This window comes from Electrona antarctica (genome assembly GCF_951216825.1).
Source record: "Electrona antarctica genome assembly, chromosome: 11".
Lineage (NCBI taxonomy): Eukaryota > Metazoa > Chordata > Actinopteri > Myctophiformes > Myctophidae > Electrona > Electrona antarctica.
Window position 1 is genome coordinate 37,123,614 of NC_136792.1, and position 22,103 is coordinate 37,145,716.

At 44.2% G+C, this 22,103-nt stretch overlaps 1 protein-coding gene across 1 annotated transcript in view; it reads right to left on the reverse strand.

Moving 5' to 3' along the window:
* The window catches only part of LOC306932137 (uncharacterized protein), a gene marked incomplete at its 5' end in the record, with an annotated part of 59,066 nt that overhangs the window by 4,072 nt on the left and 32,891 nt on the right, over positions 1-22,103 (reverse strand). The window contains 14 exons of the mRNA XM_079513839.1: positions 2,680-3,605; positions 4,336-5,033; positions 5,477-7,526; positions 8,654-8,806; positions 9,258-9,268; positions 9,794-9,895; positions 10,965-11,057; positions 11,532-11,565; positions 12,353-12,439; positions 13,398-13,490; positions 14,837-15,019; positions 17,769-17,900; positions 18,607-18,757; positions 21,816-21,862. Coding sequence (XP_079369965.1) covers positions 2,680-3,605; positions 4,336-5,033; positions 5,477-7,526; positions 8,654-8,806; positions 9,258-9,268; positions 9,794-9,895; positions 10,965-11,057; positions 11,532-11,565; positions 12,353-12,439; positions 13,398-13,490; positions 14,837-15,019; positions 17,769-17,900; positions 18,607-18,757; positions 21,816-21,862 — 4,760 coding nt within the window. The remainder of the gene's footprint in view (positions 1-2,679; positions 3,606-4,335; positions 5,034-5,476; positions 7,527-8,653; positions 8,807-9,257; positions 9,269-9,793; positions 9,896-10,964; positions 11,058-11,531; positions 11,566-12,352; positions 12,440-13,397; positions 13,491-14,836; positions 15,020-17,768; positions 17,901-18,606; positions 18,758-21,815; positions 21,863-22,103) is intronic.

Consider the following 22,103-nt stretch of genomic DNA (forward strand, 5'->3'; position numbering starts at 1 on the left):
ATGCTGGGCAGAATAGGCAAACAGACGACGAAAAAAGCAGATCTGCAAGATCACAACGCGTCACAACACACTGCTAACCAGTAAATGCAAAAATTCAAGTTAATGGTTTCCACGGAATGGTATACCATAGGTAAACCATTCAGTAATTGGTTTTAATATAAGGAGGATTGATAATTGCAATTTGCAACCGCTTCTACTGTATAACGAATGTATTGTTTGCATTTATAAGAGCTTTATTTAATGTTGTTTTATTTTTACTTGGTATACCATTTGTTGCTTTTGTGTTTATGTTGCTGTAGGCCTATTTACTGCATGTGAATGTTTTTGATTGCTTCAATCTTGGTACGGGCTCCACTGAAAAAGAGACTGTGGTCTCAACAACGTCTGTAAGGAATAATAATAATAACTAGATAAAGTGTCTCTACTCTCTACCAGGGCAGGTCAGGTTGTGGCCTCCTGGTGGTGCTATAATAGGCCACTGTGAACTGAAAAGGGTGCCATTTCTTCTTACGCCTTGGATGGCAATTCGATGATTTGAGGCATTTTGTTCCAAAAATGTGTTTTGTAAAAATCCACCTGTTGGTGGCACTATAACAGGCCAATGTGAAAAGGGTGGGATATATTCCTCAGCCTAGTAGGAAAGTCTGTGAAATATTTCACGTAAATTGCACGCTGCGTTCATGATTTGAGGCCAATCCTGCAAACTTTGAAAGCCAATGTTAGTCAATTAGGATGGAATATGAAATATTGGACAGATCTGGCTTGAACACATGACTATAGAGATAGTGTGTAACGATTTGCGGGATCTTTGGACAGAAAGGAGTAATATCAATAAATGTGTTTTTCCTGGTGGCGCTATAACAGGCCGTTCTGGAAATTTTGGGGCAGAGGTTCATCATTGGCAACCAGGGAGTGGTTGGCATCGACCAGGTTATCAGTGCCGGAGATTAGCTGTACACAGACGGATAGATGGACGGACGGACACACACACGGACACACACACGGACGGAGTGCAAAACGTACTCTCTCACCATGCTTTCGGCCTGGTGGAGACAATAATAATAATACAAGTAAAAGTAAAGGAAGGAGGAACATTTTGGAACATACACATATTAAAGGGAATCAGTCCGGAGGCAAGATAATGTCACAATCAGTGATTTAGTGTTGGCAGCTGCTGTGTGATTCTTCACTGTAATTATGGATGGCAAAAGATAAGAGCTAGGTGCATAAACTGAGTTTGGTAACGGATCATTCTTGGATACACATACTTTCAGAGAATGCTTGCTCCAAATGGATTTTTTCTTTTATGTTGACGATCGACCGCGATAAAAAGTTTGTTCTCCCGTGTCCAAATGTCGCCAAAATATTTTAGGGGGTCCCCAAATTATTTTCAAAAAATAAAAAAAAATTAAAAATTAAAAAATTAAATTTTATTTTCACGATTTTTCAAAAATAGCAGACCTACAAGCTCGTAGCGCGCCACTCAGTGGCGCGCTATGAGCTTGTAGATCTGCTATTTTTCAATAGCTAAATTATAACAATGCTTAAAACACCAAAAGGGGTTCCCGCCCAAAATGGTTTAAGGTTATTGTAGCAGTCAATTGGGGGTCGGGAGGGGGCGGGGCGGGGGTCCCGAGACATTGCCAAAGCATTTCCGGGGGTCCCCGGCCAAAAACGTTGAGAACCCCTGCCCTAGGGCATACAACATGGGCAACTGGCGGCCCGGAGGCCACACCTTCACTTATTGCGGCCGGCAGGGTATAATATCGGAATACTGATAGATTATTGATTTCAGCTGTGACATTTCCAAATGTGCAAACATGACCCGATTTAATTGAATAATTAAAAAGTCTATACTATAGTATTAAAATATTGTCTTTTTTATGTCCAATGTATTTGTATTTAAGTTTATAAAGTTAACATAAGTAGGCTAAACTAAATGAATTTTAAATTAAATAAAAAATATACTTTTTTAAATAATAGCAAAACGCGTTGCACTGTGATGTGTTTTGAGCTTGTAGATCAGCTATTTTCGCTAGTTTTGTGTGACAAAGCATGACAAAGTCAGGCATTAATTACGAAAAAAGTTAAAATTCTGAGATAAGATCATTCTGCCTGACTGTACGGTATATATAATGTGGCCCTCTTGAGTGAGTGTGGAAATATATAGTGGCCCTCTCCATCATCAAAGTTGTCCACTCCTGCCCTAGGGTAGGTACCCTCACAAAAAACATGCAGTAATCTTAGTCTCTAAAACTGCCTCCCCCTGGTCAGCCGGGGCGCCTGATGGAGTGTTGAGTGTTTTTTGTGCAAAACTAATGCTTGGAATGGATTCAGAATCATGAAAACCCCCTAGTTTCATATGTCACATGCTACTTAAAGAATGATGAAAGGATGTTAATGGTATGGTCACATATTATGCTAATAACTCAAATTTCCCACGGGAGTTGAATTTCAAACTTTTAGACACCTTTAGAAACACATTGGTGAAGACATTTCTTGGTAACGATTTAGTTCCCAGATTGGTCAAATACCTGATAAAATGCCCTTACTAAAGGTAAAGCCTGGCAAGGGGAGAACAGGAAGCGAAATAAATCTGACAGTGAATTGATGAGTTAATGAGGACCAATAATATGAAGATTAGTTTGAAAATGGGTCAAGTGCTCCTTTAAGACAAACCTTTGTTCTGTTGATATCATGTGGGTTGAGTCCCAGGCAGTCAGAGCCCATGTGCTTGTGGTGGTGGTGGTGGGCAAGTTATCCGGCCTCTGGCTGGTGAATGTTGGTAGACAGTCCACAGCCTGGGCCGGTGGTGGAGCGGTAGGAGTGGGAGTCGGGGTATGACTTGGGGTTTGAACCGAAGACCAGGTGCGGGACGCGGCCCTCTCGCTGGCTTTGGATCCCATCGAGGCCAACGCTGTGACGGTCTGACCGCAAACGGCTGTCGCTTCAAAGTTTGTGTCGGAGGACTGTGTTGGGGAAGGGGACGTGAACACCAGCGTTTCTGTGATCTCGTAATTCATCTGAACAGGAGGGATTGAGTCATACGCAGACGCCCTGGTCTGTGACAGAGGGGCGCCCTCGTCACCCTCGCCCCCATTCAGCCAAACCTGGTCTAGACTCCCAGAGACCTCCCTAACGGAGCCTCCTGTCTCCCCCAGGCAGGGGGCTTCCCTCTGGGCCAGGCCTGGGTCCACAGCTTTGTAGATCTGGTCTAGACTCCCAGAGACCTCCCTAACGGAGCCTCCTGAATCCCCCAGGCAGGGGGCTTCCCTCTGGGCCAGGCCTGGGTCCACACCTTTGTAGATCTGGTCTAGACTCCCAGAGACCTCCCTAACGGAGCCTCCTGTCTCCCCCAGGCAGGGGGCTTCCCTCTGGGCCAGGCCTGGGTCCACAGCTTTGTAGATCTGGTCTAGACTCCCAGAGACCTCCCTAACGGAGCCTCCTGTCTCCCCCAGGCAGGGGGCTTCCCTCTGGGCCAGGCCTGGGTCCACAGCTTTGTAGATCTGGTCTAGACTCCCAGAGACCTCCCTAACGGAGCCTCCTGTCTCCCCCAGGCAGGGGGCTTCCCTCTGGGCCAGGCCTGGGTCCACAGCTTTGTAGATCTGAAGGGTAAACAAATTATATTAACTCATAACCGTCTTAGTTTGAAAGCCGATTTACCCAGAAACTGCGAGTCAGGAAGTGAAAAATCACTATGTAACGTAACATGTCCCGTGAATGTTATTTAATTCAGACTTTTTGTAACCGAGGATTATATCGTTTAGAGAAATGACCCGCAAATCATGTTTGTTTTGGTCCATAAAGAAGATTTCCGAGATATTACGAGATATTACTGTGTTCCTATCGACAGCATAAGCCAGCGGAATTCTCATTTCCGTTTTTCTTTTCTTTGTTTTTTTTTCATCACACCGCAACAGGAGTGTTACGAGTGCGTACAGAACACAGTTGTGTAATCAATTGATATTAAAAAAAGAGATCTCGGTGCCATGGGCGTTACAACTATAAATCATGTATAAAGCTCAAAATACACCTGAAAGCAAGGCTTTCAAGTGTAGCTCTAAGTTGAAAAATAAAAATAAAAATCACACCCGTGTGAACTGAGTGGTGCAAGGTCTTATATAGCCTGATCAGCTGTGGTCTGACGTAATGTCAGTGACCATAGCAACCATGCTCGTTTTTTTGGTACGAACAAACACGGGTACACGGGTACACAGGTACAAAGCCAGTTGTTGGAGTGGTTTGCACCACTCAAAAAAAGAGACTGAGATAAATCAATGTCGTTGTCAGTGTGGGTGCCTGCAGTGTCTGACTGGATGCTACACTGTCTCTCACCTCTGGACCTCCAGGAGGCGCTGTAGACACATGTTCAGGTTCAGTTTGAACTGTTTGCTGTTGGAGTTCCTGCAAATCTGGGCTGCTCTGGGTAACTTGTACATGCTCGTCCTGTTGTTCTCTGGCACCGTCTACTGTTACATCTGCATTTTGGAGAGGTGTGTGTGACCCTACGGAGGGCTTGGAAGAGGACAGGGGGTCTTCGCTGCAGCTGTACCCCAGCTCCAAGCTTCCGTTTGCAGGCAAGCCATCGTTCTGCACGGGGAGGGAGCAACAGTCATCCTGGATATCGTTGGAAGTCACAGAGCCGCCACTAAAAGCACAGCCCAGTCCAAGGCTGCCATCTTCGGGCAGGGCTTTGGGCAGGTGCTCCCCCTGCGCTGGCGTGGAAGTGGAGGGGGGCTCGTTGGAGGAGTGCTCAGATACGTGGCTCCTATCTGAGGCCACGTTGGACTCTTGATCCCATAGGAGCGTGGGGGTATTTGCTCTGGGGCTGGTGGAAGTGGAGGAGGCGTTGCTGGAGACAGAGCCCCGCTTGGTGGTTGGTTCCTGGGGCAGAGCAGAGACGAAGTCCCTGGGTCTGGAGAGGAGGGTATATCCATTCACCTGCTGGTGGCTTGTAGGAGCTATCTGCTCTGTGACCAACGCATGGCCAAAAACAAGAGGCTCACAGGGAATGACGACGCCCTCCTGGAAATCTGAAGGGAATGTAACACACAACAAGAAACTCAGATGTCTGTCCAATTCATTTGTTATACTTTCTTTTCAAGGATGTATAAATGATGTACACATGACTCTGTCGATTTTCAAATCTGAAAAAATATCGATGCTCAGCAATTGGGTTGAATTAATACAAGCTTTTTGAGGCTCACTGGTATGTGTGCCGTGAGACAAGTCCAAAAGTGACAACCACACATTATTCTTACAACACACTGTATTTATTTATTATATATATACCCTGAAAATTATTATTATTATTATTATTATTATTTATTTATTTTTCAAAATTGTATTCAATTATTTTAAATTATTTTCCTTTTTATGTTCAAAAGCTACAAATGCTGGAAGGTGTGCCTTGGGCCCCAAAACATTGAAAACCAGTGCTTTAAAAACTCTGAAACATCACCGGAACTAAACATACCATTTGACAGGCTTACTGCCCTTTTTATCACCCTCTCGTCTTCCTTCATGCTTCTGTCCTGGTTCAGGCTTCCATGGCTGTCGGACCCAGTCTGGCTGTCACTTTGGTTCTGTGTCTTTGAGACGGTTCGGTTTAGGATGTGACACTGGGAGTCTGGGTATTTGTTCTGACCAGGAGGAGTTCTTGGCAGATATCTTTTGGACTCTGCGTGACGCTGAGTTTGATCCAATTTGGTCTCCAAGCGAGGTGATCTCGCTGTCATCCGGGACTGTGTTTCCTGGCTGCCGTTGATGGCGCTGCTTTGGTTCTGACTCTGGTATCTTGCACGCTGCCTAGACTTTGCCTGGGCGGGCGTCTGGTATTGATAATGAGCCTGTGTCTCGTTTTGGACCTGATTCCCTCCGACCAACTTGCTAGAAGTCCAGGACTGGTTCCGTCCGACACAGGCCTGTTTCTGATGCAGTGGGACCTTCAAGCTGTCAGCTTTAGTGCTGTACATCTGAGCCAGCGTTTGGACCTTGCTCAGGATCCGTTCCGAGTTCTCCACCACCGGCCCCGCTTCGAACAGCCCGATACCGGCTACGTCTGATCCGATACCCTCGAACAAGGTCCGGTTTGCAGAGACGATCCTGGAGTGGCGGGCCCAGCGACCCACCCTGGACTGGCCGGGCAGACCCTCCGGGTTCACCCTGAGGTCAATGGTTTTGCTGCTTCGGTCTTTGTTTCTGGATTTATTCCAGCTGGACTGGGTTCTGGTATCAATTTGCTGGAGTTGGCTGTCGGTGCTTAGATCCATGCTGTGTTCTTCTTTGATTTCTTCTGCAGTGCGACTCGCTCCGCAGACTCCGTTCAAGGTGGGTTTGTGTCCCGTGTTGCTTTTGGTGGATTCAGACCTCTGCTGGTCGTCTTTGGTAGCGGGGAATCTCTCTCTGTGGTCGACGGAGCTTGCTGATGTTTCTACCTCCATGTCGGTCACAACAACAACGCTGTCAGGATCACTCTCCTCCCATCCTCCCTTCACTATCTCTGTCATCTCCGCTGTATAGTCCTCGAAAACATCGCCATTCTCTTCATCTCTGCCAGAGTTGTTGAGGTTTTGCTCTAGATTTGAACCTGCTTCCTTTAGACTCTCCCCGCACTGGGTGTCAGTGGAGGATGAGGATTGTGATAGCCTTGTTTGTCTGTCCGTTTGTCCCTGGGTGCAGTCCCGTCCGTCAGAGGACATGACAGAGGCCGGAGTGCTGCGTTTGAAGGGCTTGTCCGTCTCTCCTTCGCTGACTCCATCCAGCTTTTCATCCCTCCCTTCTCCTCGTCCAGCCTCTGGCTCCCCCTGGTGGATGTGTGGGTTGAAGCGAGACACCGACTCCCTCACCAAGCCGGAAGGGATTTGGGAGAAACTATTGCGCCGCGCCGCCGTACCCGTCGCCGCCTCCTCGGCCCCTCCCCCCTCTTCCTCCCCATCCTCCGTCAGGTCCCTGACCTCCTCGGCCGCGGCCTCGTAATAGCTCCTGATCTTCTGGATGATGGCCTTGTCGCTCTTGTTGAGGTGGAGGTCCGGCCTGGGGGGCAGACGGGGGCTCAGGTTCGGACCGGACGGCGCACAGTGATCCTCAGGGGAAACCCCGCCGCAACCCTCCTCAGCGCTCTCTTCTCCCCCGGGGGGGAGTTCCATCGGGGGGGGCTCTCGCTCCTTCTCCATTTCCCCCAGGATGGAGGGATCAGGAGCGACACAGGAGGAGGGGAGGAGAGGCGAAAGCGGCATTGTGTCTTCGTCCTCTCCTCCCTGCATCTCTCCTCCTCCTCTCTCTTCTCGTTCACCCGGCACCGCCGCCTGTTTCAGCACTTCATGGTCCTTGTCGGCGGGTAAGTCCGGTTCTTCTCCCTCCTCGCCGGTCTGGCCAGGGAGCTGACCTCCATCTTGTCCTGGTTGCTGTGTGTGGGCGGGGCAGGCGGCCGGGGGCAGGGGGCAGGTGAAATTGGATTGGTCGGATGGAGGGGTAGGAGGGACTTCTGGTGGCTGGCTCTGCATGGATGGATCTAGGGCCACTTCCTGTTGGGAGAGAGACATGGAGAATGGAATGAAACCAGATCTGTTTGAGTGAATAAAACCTTATGTGTTTTGGGCCATTATTGTATTTTCTGGCTAAAAAGTGGATTTTGTCATCTTCTCAGCACGGAGAATAGGCTTTTCGACAATCGAAAAGACCGTCTTTGTTTCGGTGACTAGCGAACATTATATTATTTATTTACATAGCAGGCTCCCATTCAACAGAGGAACATACAGAGAACTAGTAAAGCTACGGACCAGAGCTGACCTTAGAGTGCAGTAATTATTTACCATATCAATATGTACAGTAGACTGCAGTATTTACCATATCAATATGTACAGTAGACTGCAGTATTTACCATATCAATATGTACAGTAGACTGCAGTATTTACCATATCAAAGTAGACTGCAGTATTTACCATATCAATATGTACAGTAGACTGCAGTATTACCATGTCAGTGTGTACAGTAGACTGCAGTATTTCCCGGGTTCGGCTCTGGTTGATAAACTCCAGGATCTCCTCCGTGATGGACAGGGTGGGGGGGGGTGATGAGAGGGGGGCTGCCCTCCTCTTCCTCTTCCTGTGAGGGAGAAGACAGGATGTTGAAAAAACGGTCTACGTCAAGGGCATCGAGGCAAAGATGCACGCACGCACGCACGCACGCACGCACGCACGCACGCACGCACGCACGCACGCACGCACGCACGCACGCACGCACGCACACACACACACACACACACTTTTTTTTATCTAAAAATACAAGCTCCCCCTAAAAGCAGTGAGAATAGCTAAAATAGCTAAAAGGCAGTTAACACTTCTTTTGCCGGGGAGTTTTCATAATAAAGGCGCTAGAGTGCCAAGCAGATGAGGCAGATTTTACTCTGAAAAGCCCCGCCTTCCATTACCCCCCAAAACCGGGAAGCATAATCTTCTGTTACTACCTACTACACAGCGGTCCAATTTCCCCGAAGGGCCCCTGAGAGCCAATGGCCCCTGGGCTACGGCCCCACTGGCCCAATGGCTAATTTGGCCCTGCCCACAGACGTGTAGGCTACACGTCCAAGCCCCCCGCGGTTTGATTAGAAGAGACGTGTAGACACATCCTTAGCATAATTAGTGTTGCGTACCAGTTCTTCATGGCTGTAGGAGCGTGCTGTCAGGCTGGCGGTGTCCGCCCTGTCTGGGTCCACCTCGATGACAGACGAGGCCAGCGTACTGGTGCTGCCACTGGCGTCCAGACTGTCCCCTCCCTGGGACAGCTCTCCCTCACTGCCACACGGCTGCACGTCACAACATTACACAACACAGTTACAGGGAGCATATCTTAACCTTCTGCTTTCTGAAAAACGTAATAAATAATAACAATAATGTAGCTATACTGTAGCATATCGTCTCTGTCGGGTGGAAACCTCATGATTATTCAAATTCAAAAGCATCAAAAGTAGCAGCAGGTCTCGAAGAATCTGCTACTTTTGATGCTTTTGTGATTTAATTTACAAAAAAACACAAAAGGTTTGAATATGGAGATAAGAGGTCTCTGCCCAACAGCAATGCTATCTAAAATTACACAGACGCTTTCGTAGGACTGAAAAATATAACATTATAGGCTTTCAGGTCTAAATGGGTTGAAATATACACAAAATATGTTACGGTGCAGCATTTACAGTCTGGATTTTAACTGCAAAGAAACGAATATTGTGTGTGCGTGAAGAGACAAAGAATATCTCTTACCTTCAGAGCACCTGGAGCGAGAGACGACAGACAGACAGACAGACAGACAGACAGACAGACAGACAGACAGACAGACAGACAGACAGACAGACAGACAGACAGACAGACAGGGTGAGAAAAATAATAACTTTACAGAAAAATCTCTAAAAGAGAAAACGAGCACTCACAAAACTCTTGGTTTAAAGCACTTTTAACGTATTAAATAGTTGCCATGGTATTGGCACTAGTCAAACCCTTTCACAAACCAGATTGACAGTTCAAAACATTTCACACTCCAGATCAGCAAAGAGCAAACTCACCGATTGGATGAAAGGCTGCTTCTATGTCTTTGGCAGGAGCTGCAACGACAACAGAAAAATAAAATAAAACATATTATTAAATCAATTCTGGACCTGGTGGGATCATTGAAAAGCTTTGCATTTAAAGGATTACACCGTGCTACATTGCTACATCTATTTGCAAAAAAATAGAAGAATTTTGCATTCTCTCTGTCTCTCTCTTTGTGTGTGTGTGCGTGTGCGTGTGTGTGTCTATACCTGACTGTCTGCGTGAGCGCCTATAGGGCAGGTTTCCCTCTAGCAGCAACGGGAGGCTCTTCCTGCATTTCTCAGGTGTGTAGAGGACCAGCTCTGGTGGCTCTGGAGGGACAAACACAATACACAGGACCATTCAGCCCTGTATACTCCTTGACTGGAGACCCCAGGGCTCTTAGCTCTATTTTTGGCTAATCTCTTAGCCGAAAAGACTTGATGTACAAGCTCATGTTGCGGTGTATGAGCTTGCTTGGCTATTCTCGCTGAATGTTCGCTCCACAACAAGGACGGTTAGGACGCTAGGGTTCATGTGGTTAATATTCTATTCTATAGGGCTGTAACTATCGATTGTTTTCTCAGCAACTATACTATCAATTTCTATCAAATAATCGAGAATGATTTTTTTTTACGAAGTGAGTAACCCCTTTTTATACCTGTTTTTATAGCAAAAATAGCCGATAGCAAGCTACAATGTGAGAAGACAGCTTAGGGAAGCTTAGAGGGAGATGGTGTATAGGAGAGACAGACAGTACGACAGCTGAGAGGGAGACAGTGTAGCAGAGACAGACAGAAGGACAACTGAGAGAGAGACAGTGTACGAGAGACAGACAAGGACAGCTGAGAGAGAGAGACAGCGTAGGTCGTAGGAGCAACTGATAGAAGAGCAGCTGAGACTAAGAGAGACAGTGTAGGAGCGACAGACAATAGGAAATCCAGGAGACAGTCAGACCCCCTTTCCACCGGTTGGTTCCCAATGGGAACCGGTTCAGTTCTTTTTGGTTCTTAGTCCATGAGCCAGAGCTCCAAAATTGGTGGGAAAAACTAGACCTATATTAAATTTGTATAGGATCAATACAAGTAAATTAATACATGATAACCCTTCCTCAGTAGTAGCTTTTTCATATTTTCGATTATTTTGCATATTTTCCTACCTCATTTGCATATTTAAAAATGTAAAATTTGTAATACAATAAATCATTGTCTTCGTGTAAGTACTCAATTGAGGAAGTTTCATGGTGATAGCAATCTAATATAGGTATGGTTTTGCGCACTCAATTCATCATTAACGTTCCAATTTTGGAGCTCTGGCTCATGGACTAAGAACCAAAAATAACTGAACCGGTTCCCATTGGGAACCAACCGGTGGAAAAGGGGCCTCAGACACAGCTCTTACCTGATTGGCGCCTGCCTCGATGATAGCCGTGGATGTCGTCCAATCGCGGCAAAGCAGAGTTCTTCTTTAGGTGTTCCCGTTCAAATTGTGGCGCTAAAAAAACAGGAAGATATGTTACTTCACCTACTCTTATAATATGCTAAGGAACACATCTAAATTAAAGAAGAGATTCTAGACAAAAATGTATTGTATAACCATATGTTGATTAAATTAAATGCGAATATTGTGTGATATCATGTGATGATGTTAACATTTCTCAATAACATCTCCAACAACCATACTCCATACATTGAGAAGGTAAATAATGAAAGCGTATTAATGTAAAGAAAGTCTGGATTGGAGCTTTAGATTATTCTTTTTTTTCCTTTGTTTTTTAATAAACCTTTCTTTTGTACTTCAGTATTCAAGTTTATCTAACAGTGCCTCTTATTGAATAGTTCTGATAGTTTAAATCATAATAAAACATATCTAAACTATCCGACATATTGTGCAACGTTATAAATACAATGTAAGAAAACAAAAATGTAATAGATTTAATGTGATAAAATAAGAAAGACATCAACTCACATTGACAAAAGTTGTCCCCAAGGACTTGCCTTGCCTGAGGAGAATGGACAGTGACATTTAAATTGTACACACACAGTTTGCATACTTGTCCACTTGGGGGCAGCAAAGTCTAACAGAAGCATACTTGTCGGTCTATTATGTTTAGAGATGGGGTATGACATTGAAATAACATAGCAATCAATTAACCATATAGCCGATTGATCCATCCATCCGTCTATCCATCCCTTTATTTTTTGTTTCCTACATTTTGTTTTTAATTATTATTTCAAAATACTTCCAAAAAAGAAAAAAATGAAAAAGAACAGAAAAAAGAAATTCAATGATTTCTTTTCAGGGTAATTTCATGAAGAAATCAAAGGAAAAAAAATCCATATATTATAAAACAAATGTTTAAGAAGTAGTGGAAATAGCCGATACAAGCTCACAATGTGGCGCGGGTCTTCAGCTAAAACGTTTGGGAATCACTGCTCTACAATGTAGAGATAGGGTGAGAAGTTCAGTCACGCGAGAGAGACTCGGAGTAGAGTCACTGCTTAGGTGGTTCTGGCATCTGGGCCTCTCGGGCGCCTAACTAGGGAGGTCCTCGAGGCACATCCCACCCGGGAGGAGACCCCGGGGCAGACCAAGGCGCAGTTGGAGGAAACACATCGACTCACTGACCTTGGAACGTCTCGGGATCCCCCAGGAGGAAGTCACTGATGTTGCTCTGGAGAGGAAAGTCTGGAGCTCTCTGGTGGAGCTGTTGCCCCCGCGACCCGACTACGGATAAGTGGTTGGAAATGGATGGATGGATGGATGGATGGTTCTCTACTATACTATACCTTCTGAGGCAGTAAAGCAGGGTGGTTCTCTACTATCAGTCTCTTGAGGTAGTGCAGCCACAGCCTCTTCTCCTCCTGGTTCTTAGTCTGAAAGACACACAAGAGACACTCTGCTGGAAGAAGTACTGACATTTTATACTTGGGTACATGTTGCCATACTGCAACGTATAAATAGTCTGTTACTTTGTACCTGAGTAAATGCACTTAGTTACTTTCGACCAGTCCAATAAGGTAATTCCTGGGATCCTCACTTATTTATAATAGTGGTATACCAGTGTACACCACCAGTGTTGTACCAGTGAGGTTATAAATGGTATACCATGTTGTACCAGTGAGGTTATAAATGGTATACCAGTGTTGTAATAAATGGTATACCATGTTGTACCAGTGAGGTTATAAATGGTATACCAGTGTTGTAATAAATGGTATACCATGTTGTACCAGTGAGGTTATAAATGGTATACCAGTGTTGTACCAGTGAGGTTATAAATGGTATACCATGTTGTACCAGTGAGGTTATAAATGGTATACCAGTGTTGTAATAAATGGTATACCATGTTGTACCAGTGAGGTTATAAATGGTATACCATGTTGTACCAGTGAGGTTATAAATGGTATACCAGTGTTGTAATAAATGGTATACCATGTTGTACCAGTGAGGTTATAAATGGTATACCAGTGTTGTAATAAATGGTATACCATGTTGTACCAGTGAGGTTATAAATGGTATACCAGTGTTGTACCAGTGAGGTTATAAATGGTATACCATGTTGTACCAGTGAGGTTATAAATGGTATACCAGTGTTGTAATAAATGGTATACCATGTTGTACCAGTGAGGTTATAAATGGTATACCATGTTGTACCAGTGAGGTTATAAATGGTATACCAGTGTTGTAATAAATGGTATACCATGTTGTACCAGTGAGGTTATAAATGGTATACCAGTGTTGTAATAAATGGTATACCATGTTGTACCAGTGAGGTTATAAATGGTATACCATGTTGTACCAGTGCCACAGTATATACAGCATTGGCAGACTCACCTGTACTATATGCTGTTGTTTTGGTATGGTCTGGTCTGACACTTTGAACCACAGAGCATCCTTCAATGTTTCCACTAACAGCAGATTACAACACTAGAGAGAGAGAGAGAGTGAGTAGCATACATTTAGGAATTCTTTTTTTATTTTTATTTTATGTGGCTTTCGCCTTTATTTTATTTTTATTTTTTTATGGAGGGAGTCGGCTGACAGGAAATGGGGAGAGAGATGAGGGGAAGACATGCAGTAAAGGCCGTCGGGATCGGGAGTCGAACCCGCGGCACACTGCCAGACTGGGTTTCCAGCCAAGGTGCCTGGACAGCTGAGCCACGGCCCAGGCCTACATTTAGGAATTCTTGATGGGAGTCACGATTTGCACAAGGACTTACTGGACAGCCATTTTCAACTGTCTAATCTTCGTATAATTGGTCCTCACTAAGCAGGTTCTGACCAATCAGAATCAAGCATTCAACCAAGCCGTAATAATGCTCGTTATAAGATGGCACCATTTCTGTCTATTCACTCTGTGTCTCATTGGTGTACATCATTCATTCATTCAAACCTTCATTTATTCTCCAAAGACATTGAGGTCATCGTCATTTGCAGTGTCGTCGAGATACACATAATACAATATTTCAAAGCAATAAACAAAAACAGAACAGAACAGTAACATTTCCTCATTGCGTGACGTAGCACGTAGGCTATGTTTAAAAACAGTTGCAGACACCTGGGGGTAAGTCTGCAATCAAAGATTTAAATTGACCGTATGTTATGGGAGAACAGATCTTTAATTTAAGCTGTAGGTCATTCCACGTGGTTGGGGCACTAAAACAAAAGGCTGTTTTCCCCACCTCTGTGTTTACATTTGGGACCTTTAGTGTGAGCCAGTGACTGGAGCGTGTCCTATATGTTACAGGGTTACACTCTCAGACTTAACATTCATACATTTACTGCAGAGCATTTTACAGTTTGAAGTAATTTTGTTATCAGACTTTAAGATGTAAACAGAGAGTCTCAGCAAATCCAATCTACAAGCTCAGGAAACTCATAACGCAGGGTCTGGGGACCCCTAGGTCCTTGAGGGAGTTCCAGGGGGTCCCCAGCTAAATTATAGTTTGGAACCAAATGGACCCTTATTCTGTAACTCTCAGAGTTCAATTAACATTGATTTTACAATATAAATTGGGGTTCCCAGAGATAGAAATGCCATTAAATGGGAGACCGTAGACTAATTCATGTCAAACTGGGGGTCCTTAAAATTAAATGGGTTGAGAATCACTGCTAGAGCCGTACAAATCTTCTCTTAAGGGGGTCCCTGGCATATCTTTTCAAATGGGGGTCTGCGGGCTAATTAGTGTCAATTTGGGGGTCATTGACATGAAAAAGTTTGGGAACCACTGCTGTAGAGTAGACAAAGTCTTTAAGTTATAGGTAGAACTTACAAAGATGTGTGTGCTGTAGACAAAGTGCTCCGGCCTCTTCTTGGCAATGAGCAGCATCTTGTCGAACAGGAAGAAGGCCCGCTCTTTCTTCACCCTCTGCACCTTGAAAGAACCCTCCAGAACCAGCTCTCCAAAGCCGCTGAGCTCTGGACCCGTCCAGTTCACCAGCAGCGACTCGATCTCCTGGTGGAGATGAATTATATACCTGTACTTAGATAACTGCCATATGATGTAAAGATGATCTTGATGATGATGATGATGATGATAATCCCCCACATAATTGCCAAAACACTTAAGATATTAATTATAATAAAACATAAATAGCAAAAGAAGAAACACAAGGCATAAGTCATGGTTTTGTTCCCCCTAAAACCTTGGAACACCAATAAGCACGAAATGAGTAGGCCTATACTATGATCCAAGCCGGGACACAATTGATTGATCATTGAAATCAACATGCTCTGAAAAAGCACACAGCCGGGAATGTCTTCAATATTGTCCTATTGGGCCTTGATGGAGAAAAGGTTGAGAGCCACTGGCGGTGGTTGTATTTCTATTAGACATCCCACTCCTGTCACAACAGCTCACTAATCTGCTACAGTGTTTGCGCATTGTTTGGCTTCACGCAGCAGATTTAGGACTTCTTGTTTGTTATTAGTCATGTTTTAAACCAAGTACAGTTTGTGTCTGGAAATAGTTGACACACGCGCGCACGCATGCACACACATTCTCCAGTTCACCATAGAGCTCTATAATTGAGCAGTTTAATGACAGATTGTGTATGTTTTAAATAACAGGCAGCAGCTATACCTGCCGCACTGCCGCAGGCTGCATACAGTATCTCTGACTGCTCTCTCTCTCTGTGTGTGTGTGTGTGTGTGTGTGCGCGTGCGTGCGTGCGTGCGTGTGTGTTTTAACAGGTAAATATTACATAACAACACAGCTGTGCATATGACCTCTGACCCCACACAACAGCTGGATATGATGGAATGTCAAAGCAGGACAAAATAATGATCGATTTGAGGAGCAATTTACAAACGCAAACGACGCACGTGTTTCACCACCGAGCATAACATGAGGGACAGTAAGTAGTATGGACACATATCTGACATAACTAACGGAGTGCTGTGCCTTGTATTTCGTTGCTGTCAATTTTCAGGATTCAAATTCAATATTCATTAATCATGAACTGAAGTATAGTATATTTACAATTACTAGTACAAAATGTATATTAGTACCTAAGATTGAGCTAATACTGAAACCTTTTGCCCTGAAAATGCTGAAGGAAAAGCCGCACACTGGCTCCTATGCACTGCAGTGATTGATATTTTAGCCCAGTTGGCCCTTGGGTACCATGTCTATTTAGTGTGTAACACCTAAAAATGTAAAAGTTACTTTACACTCACTGGTTTTGGACGGACAGGAAGCAATGCAATGAGCTGAGACGTGCCTGTGTGCACGTGTGCACGTGTGCACGTGTGTGCATGTGTGTGTACGTGTGTCCAGGTGTTCATGCAGCATCATGTACGTGTAATGCTCTAGCCTGGCTATGGCCACACTGTTAACGTGGATTCACTCACGCTTCCTCCCCTGAATCAGTCTGGATTTCATCCCATAGGCAGCTTGAAAAGTGGGCGTAACTAGTTGCCATGACAGACAGACTCATCTAGCCAATCAGCGTAACAAAAGGCTGACGGAGTCTATATTAGGGATGCGTCCGATTAATCAATGAATCGATTAATCGTTAACACGTTGACTGCGGAGAATTGAAATCATGAAATAAGCTTAATATATTCCAATAGTTTGTAATAGTGTCCAAAAATATTCCACAGTTCCGACAACAACAACAGCGGGGAACTGGGGCACACGGGCGCGGCCATTATCCCTCATAGACTTTGCATTGTGCCTCAATTTCCCAGAAGCCCTGAGAACCCTGTGTGACTGATTTTTGTCCGGTCACGTGATCCAAACACGTGACGTATTACCGTGTCCGCTGGAAACCATGTATCTCTTTATTAATTAAGTCGGGAATGGCATGATCCGCAGGGAATGTGTTAATTATGATCAAAATCGATTATTATTATCTGAAATAACTGCACTTAGAGCTGTTATTTTTTTTTATAGAGGGACAGACAATAGGCTGACAGAAAATGGGGGAGAGAGATGGGGGAGTGACATGCAGTAAGGGATCGGGAGTCGAGCCCGCCATTAAGAGCTGTTCTATCATGTCTGTGGAAAAAATGCGAGTGTAAAGAATGCGTGTGGTACTGTATAATTATTATTATAAAAAAAAATGTAATTGCAATTTTATTGCAATACATTTTATTGCTGGTCTAAAATGTTATTTTAGACTAAGTAATCAGAGTTGCAGTGGCTTTGTAGGAAGAAGAGCCGGCTACATTCCAGAGAGTTACTGTGTTTCACATGCCTGATGATGAGGTTCAACTCATCTCATGCTGTCATTACTGGAGGAAATTGAAGACGACCTCGGACAGATCATTAGGATCATTTCTGTCCATTACCTCTGAATGTGCTTTTGAGAGGAAAATATGATTGAATAAAATAACTTCCTTCCTTAGACTCCATGAACCATCTGTGCAGTCCAAACCACTGGCCATAATTAGAGCGCCTTCCGCTGACCTCATTGGCAAATAGTATTTTTACATGATTTCAATGCAGTGTTAATTTTGTCAACTAAAACTAAAACTATGACGAACAATGTTTGTCGACTATACACAGACGAAAACTATATACAAATATGGATGTATCTATAAAATAGAAGTTCTCAAATGCTTTCTTTCTTTCTTTCTTTCTTTCTTTCTTTCTTTCTCTTGAGTTATTTTTTTACCCCCTTTTTCTCCCCGATGTAGTCACATCAGGGAGAAAAAGGGGGTTAAAATGTATATGAATCAGTGTGGTTGTTGAGATGTACCTGCAGCCTGATGGCGTGCTCCTGCTTCCTCTTCATGTCATTGATGTACCAGGCCACGGCCGTCATGGTGATGATGGCGTCCTCCACCACCTCGTAGCCCGGGTCACTCTTGTCAAAGTGCTTGGACAGCTCCTGTGTCACAAGAACAAAACATCACGTATACGTTTAACGCTAAATCGCTAATGGCAGGGGTCATCAATACAGTATGTTCGTCCACGGACAAATATGTCCATGACAAGACTTGACTTTGTCCGTGGCATTTATTTTATTTTATTATTTGTTATGTTCTTATTTTGATCATGAGACCCGATTATTGAATGTCAGTCTCTAGAATTTCTACACTATAACATTAGGAGGCCACCAGGACAGTGGTTCTCAAAACGTTTTATTTTCTAGGACCCCCTTAACTCTGAGTGTACAAATGGAACCAAATGGACCAGAGGGATCCTACGCACAATCACCACATAACAAGTGTATGTAATATTATACTATGCATGTAATATGTACTCTTGACATATAATCTTAGACAATACAGACACAGTATAAATATTGGTGTGCATTTTTGTTTATTTTTCCGTGTGCCAGGACAACTCGTGATTACAGGATAAGAAAAGGTTATGTTAGATTTTATATTCTGATGTATTAAAATTATTCTATTTAGTGTGAAATTAATACATTTGCATTCATGTGTCTGTGTAACACATTTGTGCGTCCGCATTTGTGTCTGTGTGACCTGTGATCCTGGGAGAATAATTAGAATTAGCCTCCTGATGTTTGTGGCTCCATGAACTATCGCTGCGCTGGCTTATCTATCTAAAGGAAAGATTTTTTTTTATACCTGCAGCAGTAGGTGGTATTTGAGGATGCGTTGGACAGGTTTGAGAAGGTAGGCCTCCAGGGGCAGAGAGTGGCTGAGGGTCATCTGTCTCTCATGAAAGAACCTGATCAGTCCCTCGTCCTTCATACACTCCTTCAGGACTGCAACGGAGCTACACACACACACACACACACACACACACACACACACACACACACACACACACACACACACACACACACACACACACACACACACACACACACACACACACGCACGCACGCATGCACGCACGCACGCACGCACACACGCACGTGTGCAAAACAAAACAAAAACAAAAAACATGTTGAATTTGTTTTTCCACATGATACTATGAAACATTAGTCCGTGACCCACATATGGGTCCCGACCCACTGTTTGGAAACAGTGATTTAGTGGATATCAGAAAAACAAGTAGATCGCGAGAGAGAGGGTGTAGCTGAGATGGGATGAGAGAGGGCTGAGGAGAGAGGTATAGATGAGAGGTGGGATGTTCCACATGTTGCACAGCTGGGGTGACTCTGCACTAGAATATCACAGCGGCTATACACAGTCTTTCTCTCACTTTTCCTTTTTCCCACAACACCGGCCAGCCAAGCCAGCCGGACCATACTGGACCATACAACACCAAATGCACTGCAGGACATTCTCATTTACTCAGATGTCAAGACAAGCTGTTCGCCGACGATCTGTGCATGATCGAGACGAACACACCCAGAGAAGCTAGCGCTGTGTGTGTGTACATACGTACGTCTGTGTGTCTGTAATCCATGTAACTCGAGAAGCGTTCACCCCACCGACTTCAAATTCGACACACGCATTCCACCCCACCACTGCCCGGTGTCGAGTCAGTCGGACCCATGGTTGTCCAGAACCAGTACTTCATGCAATGGTGTGAATGATGCGATCATTGCAACGCCATGCAGCACTTAGTTGTGGGTCTGATATTTTGGCCATGAATGAATAACTTCAGGATATAGTAGCCTACAACGTTTTTCAATGTTCTTGAAATTTTCTGAAATTGTTTGGATCTCCATATAATGGTCGGATCGGCGGTTCTGAACAACTGTTATCCGACCGCCTCGCTGTTCCTGGGTTCCTCGGCGATGTTTGAGTTTGAAGTGGAGAGTTGAGAGTGGTGAAGGGAAAGTGGCAGCAGTGTGACTGGTAGAATGTTGGAAACATTCAGAAGGGAAAGTGGCAGCAGTGTGACTGACTGGTAGAATGTTGGAAACATTCAGAGAAAGCTGAAAGTATTTGACCTACTTCTGTTGATGTGAGCTTTAATGGCCCTTTAAGAGGACTGCTTATGGATTGTGAGTCTGTGACTGACATAGGAAGGAATGAAGACATATACAGCACACACACACGCACGCACGCACGCACGCACGCACGCACGCACGCACGCACGCACGCACGCACGCACGCACAACACAGTCACACACACGCACACACAGTCACACACACACAGAGAGCTTTGACATGCAGCCCATTTCCTCCATGTGTATCATATGGTAGGTATCATAAATGCCTTTCACACATGCACTGTAACATGGGAGTTAGACGGTGGGGCTGTACTGTATGAAGCATAAATGTTTCACTTATATAGGATGGTAGGACCTCACCACCAGAGCCATATAAAGAGACTTGTGTCACTCCCATTCACTTCATCAGACCAGTTTTCTACAGAGCCTACTATTAGGACCAATAGTGAAAGCCCTGAACCGGAGGTTTACGGAATGCACTGGAGTCTATGAGCGTTTGTCACTATTTCACTGGAGTCTATGAGCGTTTGTCACTATTAAGTCCTAGTAGTACAAAGTAGTAGTAAGGTTGAAATCTCTTTTTTGCAAGTAGAAATATATCCGGGTCTTGCAGGGTTAAACAGCTTTCTGAAAAACATGTGTTGCTATGAGTGGTACTCAAACCTTTTCATGTCAAGGACCCCAAAAGGATTATGTATTTGGCCCCATCTCAAAAGATGTTGTAAAAAATATGTATAGGCATAATATATTCAAAGATTTGCAAAAATCTTCAAGATTTTTCAAAAATAGCAGATCTACAAGCTTATAGCATGGCAAGAAGTGACACGCTATGAGCTTGTATTAAGTGCTGCGCTATAGCTTATATATCTACAAGCAATATTCTGGGTGAATTTACATCAGTGAGCCAGCCAATTGACGACGTGTTAATGATGCTTCTATTATCGAGGTGAGATAAGCCTCCCAAGCCTCCCTGATGTGTTTGGAAAGAAAGATCACTAGTTCATCCATGCGGCTATTTTTTTATTATCGTTTGAGTTGGAAAATTCAACGATTCAAACTCCTATGACAACAAAAACAACAACTCTTCGCTGCAGTAGGAATGTAACGAGATACGGCCTAATTATTTCAGACGGTCCCTGCGCCCTCGTCTGTACAGAGACCAATGGTATTTTTCCAGCCTCACTTTGGGAGGAAGGCTGGTTTTGATGGAAATGTGGTTGTAGAGGTGTCTGTATTTTAACAACGCTTTGCTATTGACCACGGAAGTTCAATTGTGGTTAGCGGTTTAAGAGACGTTTAAGATGAATACTCTACATGCCTATTTTTATGTATAAAATATACTCTTCCGTCTGTACCTATTCCTTATAGATATTGTGTGTCAATGGGAGACTGCATAAGCACTTCAATTCCTAAGCATATTTCACATTTTATTGGCACATACTGTGGGTCATGTTCTATTGAAGGAAATGTATACCAAAAAAAAGAAAGAAAACAAGTAGTAGAATGTTCAGTTATATGTGAGTGCATCTGAAACTGAAACTCTGGCTCTGTACACATGTGAAAGGCCAACACTGGGCAATGTCCCCGACCTGTTTCCCTGGACATTTTCCACATTTCATACTGTATGTGAAAACGTAAACCAACCACATGCACTAAGATCTTATGTTATGTCCTACCCCATCCTATCCTTCCCTTATCCTAACTCATTCTATCCTATTCTATTTCTCGTGAAACGCTTAGCGGTTTGCTGTCATCTTGACTTCCTGGAAGAACACATCTTGTATCTCAATGGAATTGTGGAAGCTTGACGGACAATAATTTAACTTCATAATGATGCTACCAGCTGTGTATGTACGTGTGTGTGCCGTGCATGTACGTGTGTGAGTGCGTGCGCGTGGATGTGTGTCACTGTGTGTGTAGACTTACCTGGGGTAGTTCATACAGTAGAGAGTATAGATGTCAAAGGCCTCACTCTGGACAGAGAGAAAAGAAAACAAACACATTGTTAGAGGAGGACCAGAGACTTGTTCTGATACTCTGCTAAAGGTCAGTCATCCCTTGCTTTTTGGAAGAGAGAAGAATGAAGAAATATTGAGAAACAGACAGGAATGCAAGTTATTTTGCCTGGCCAACATACAGTACACACACACAGGCATGCAAGCATGCATGGACGAACACACACACACACACACACACACACACACACACACACAC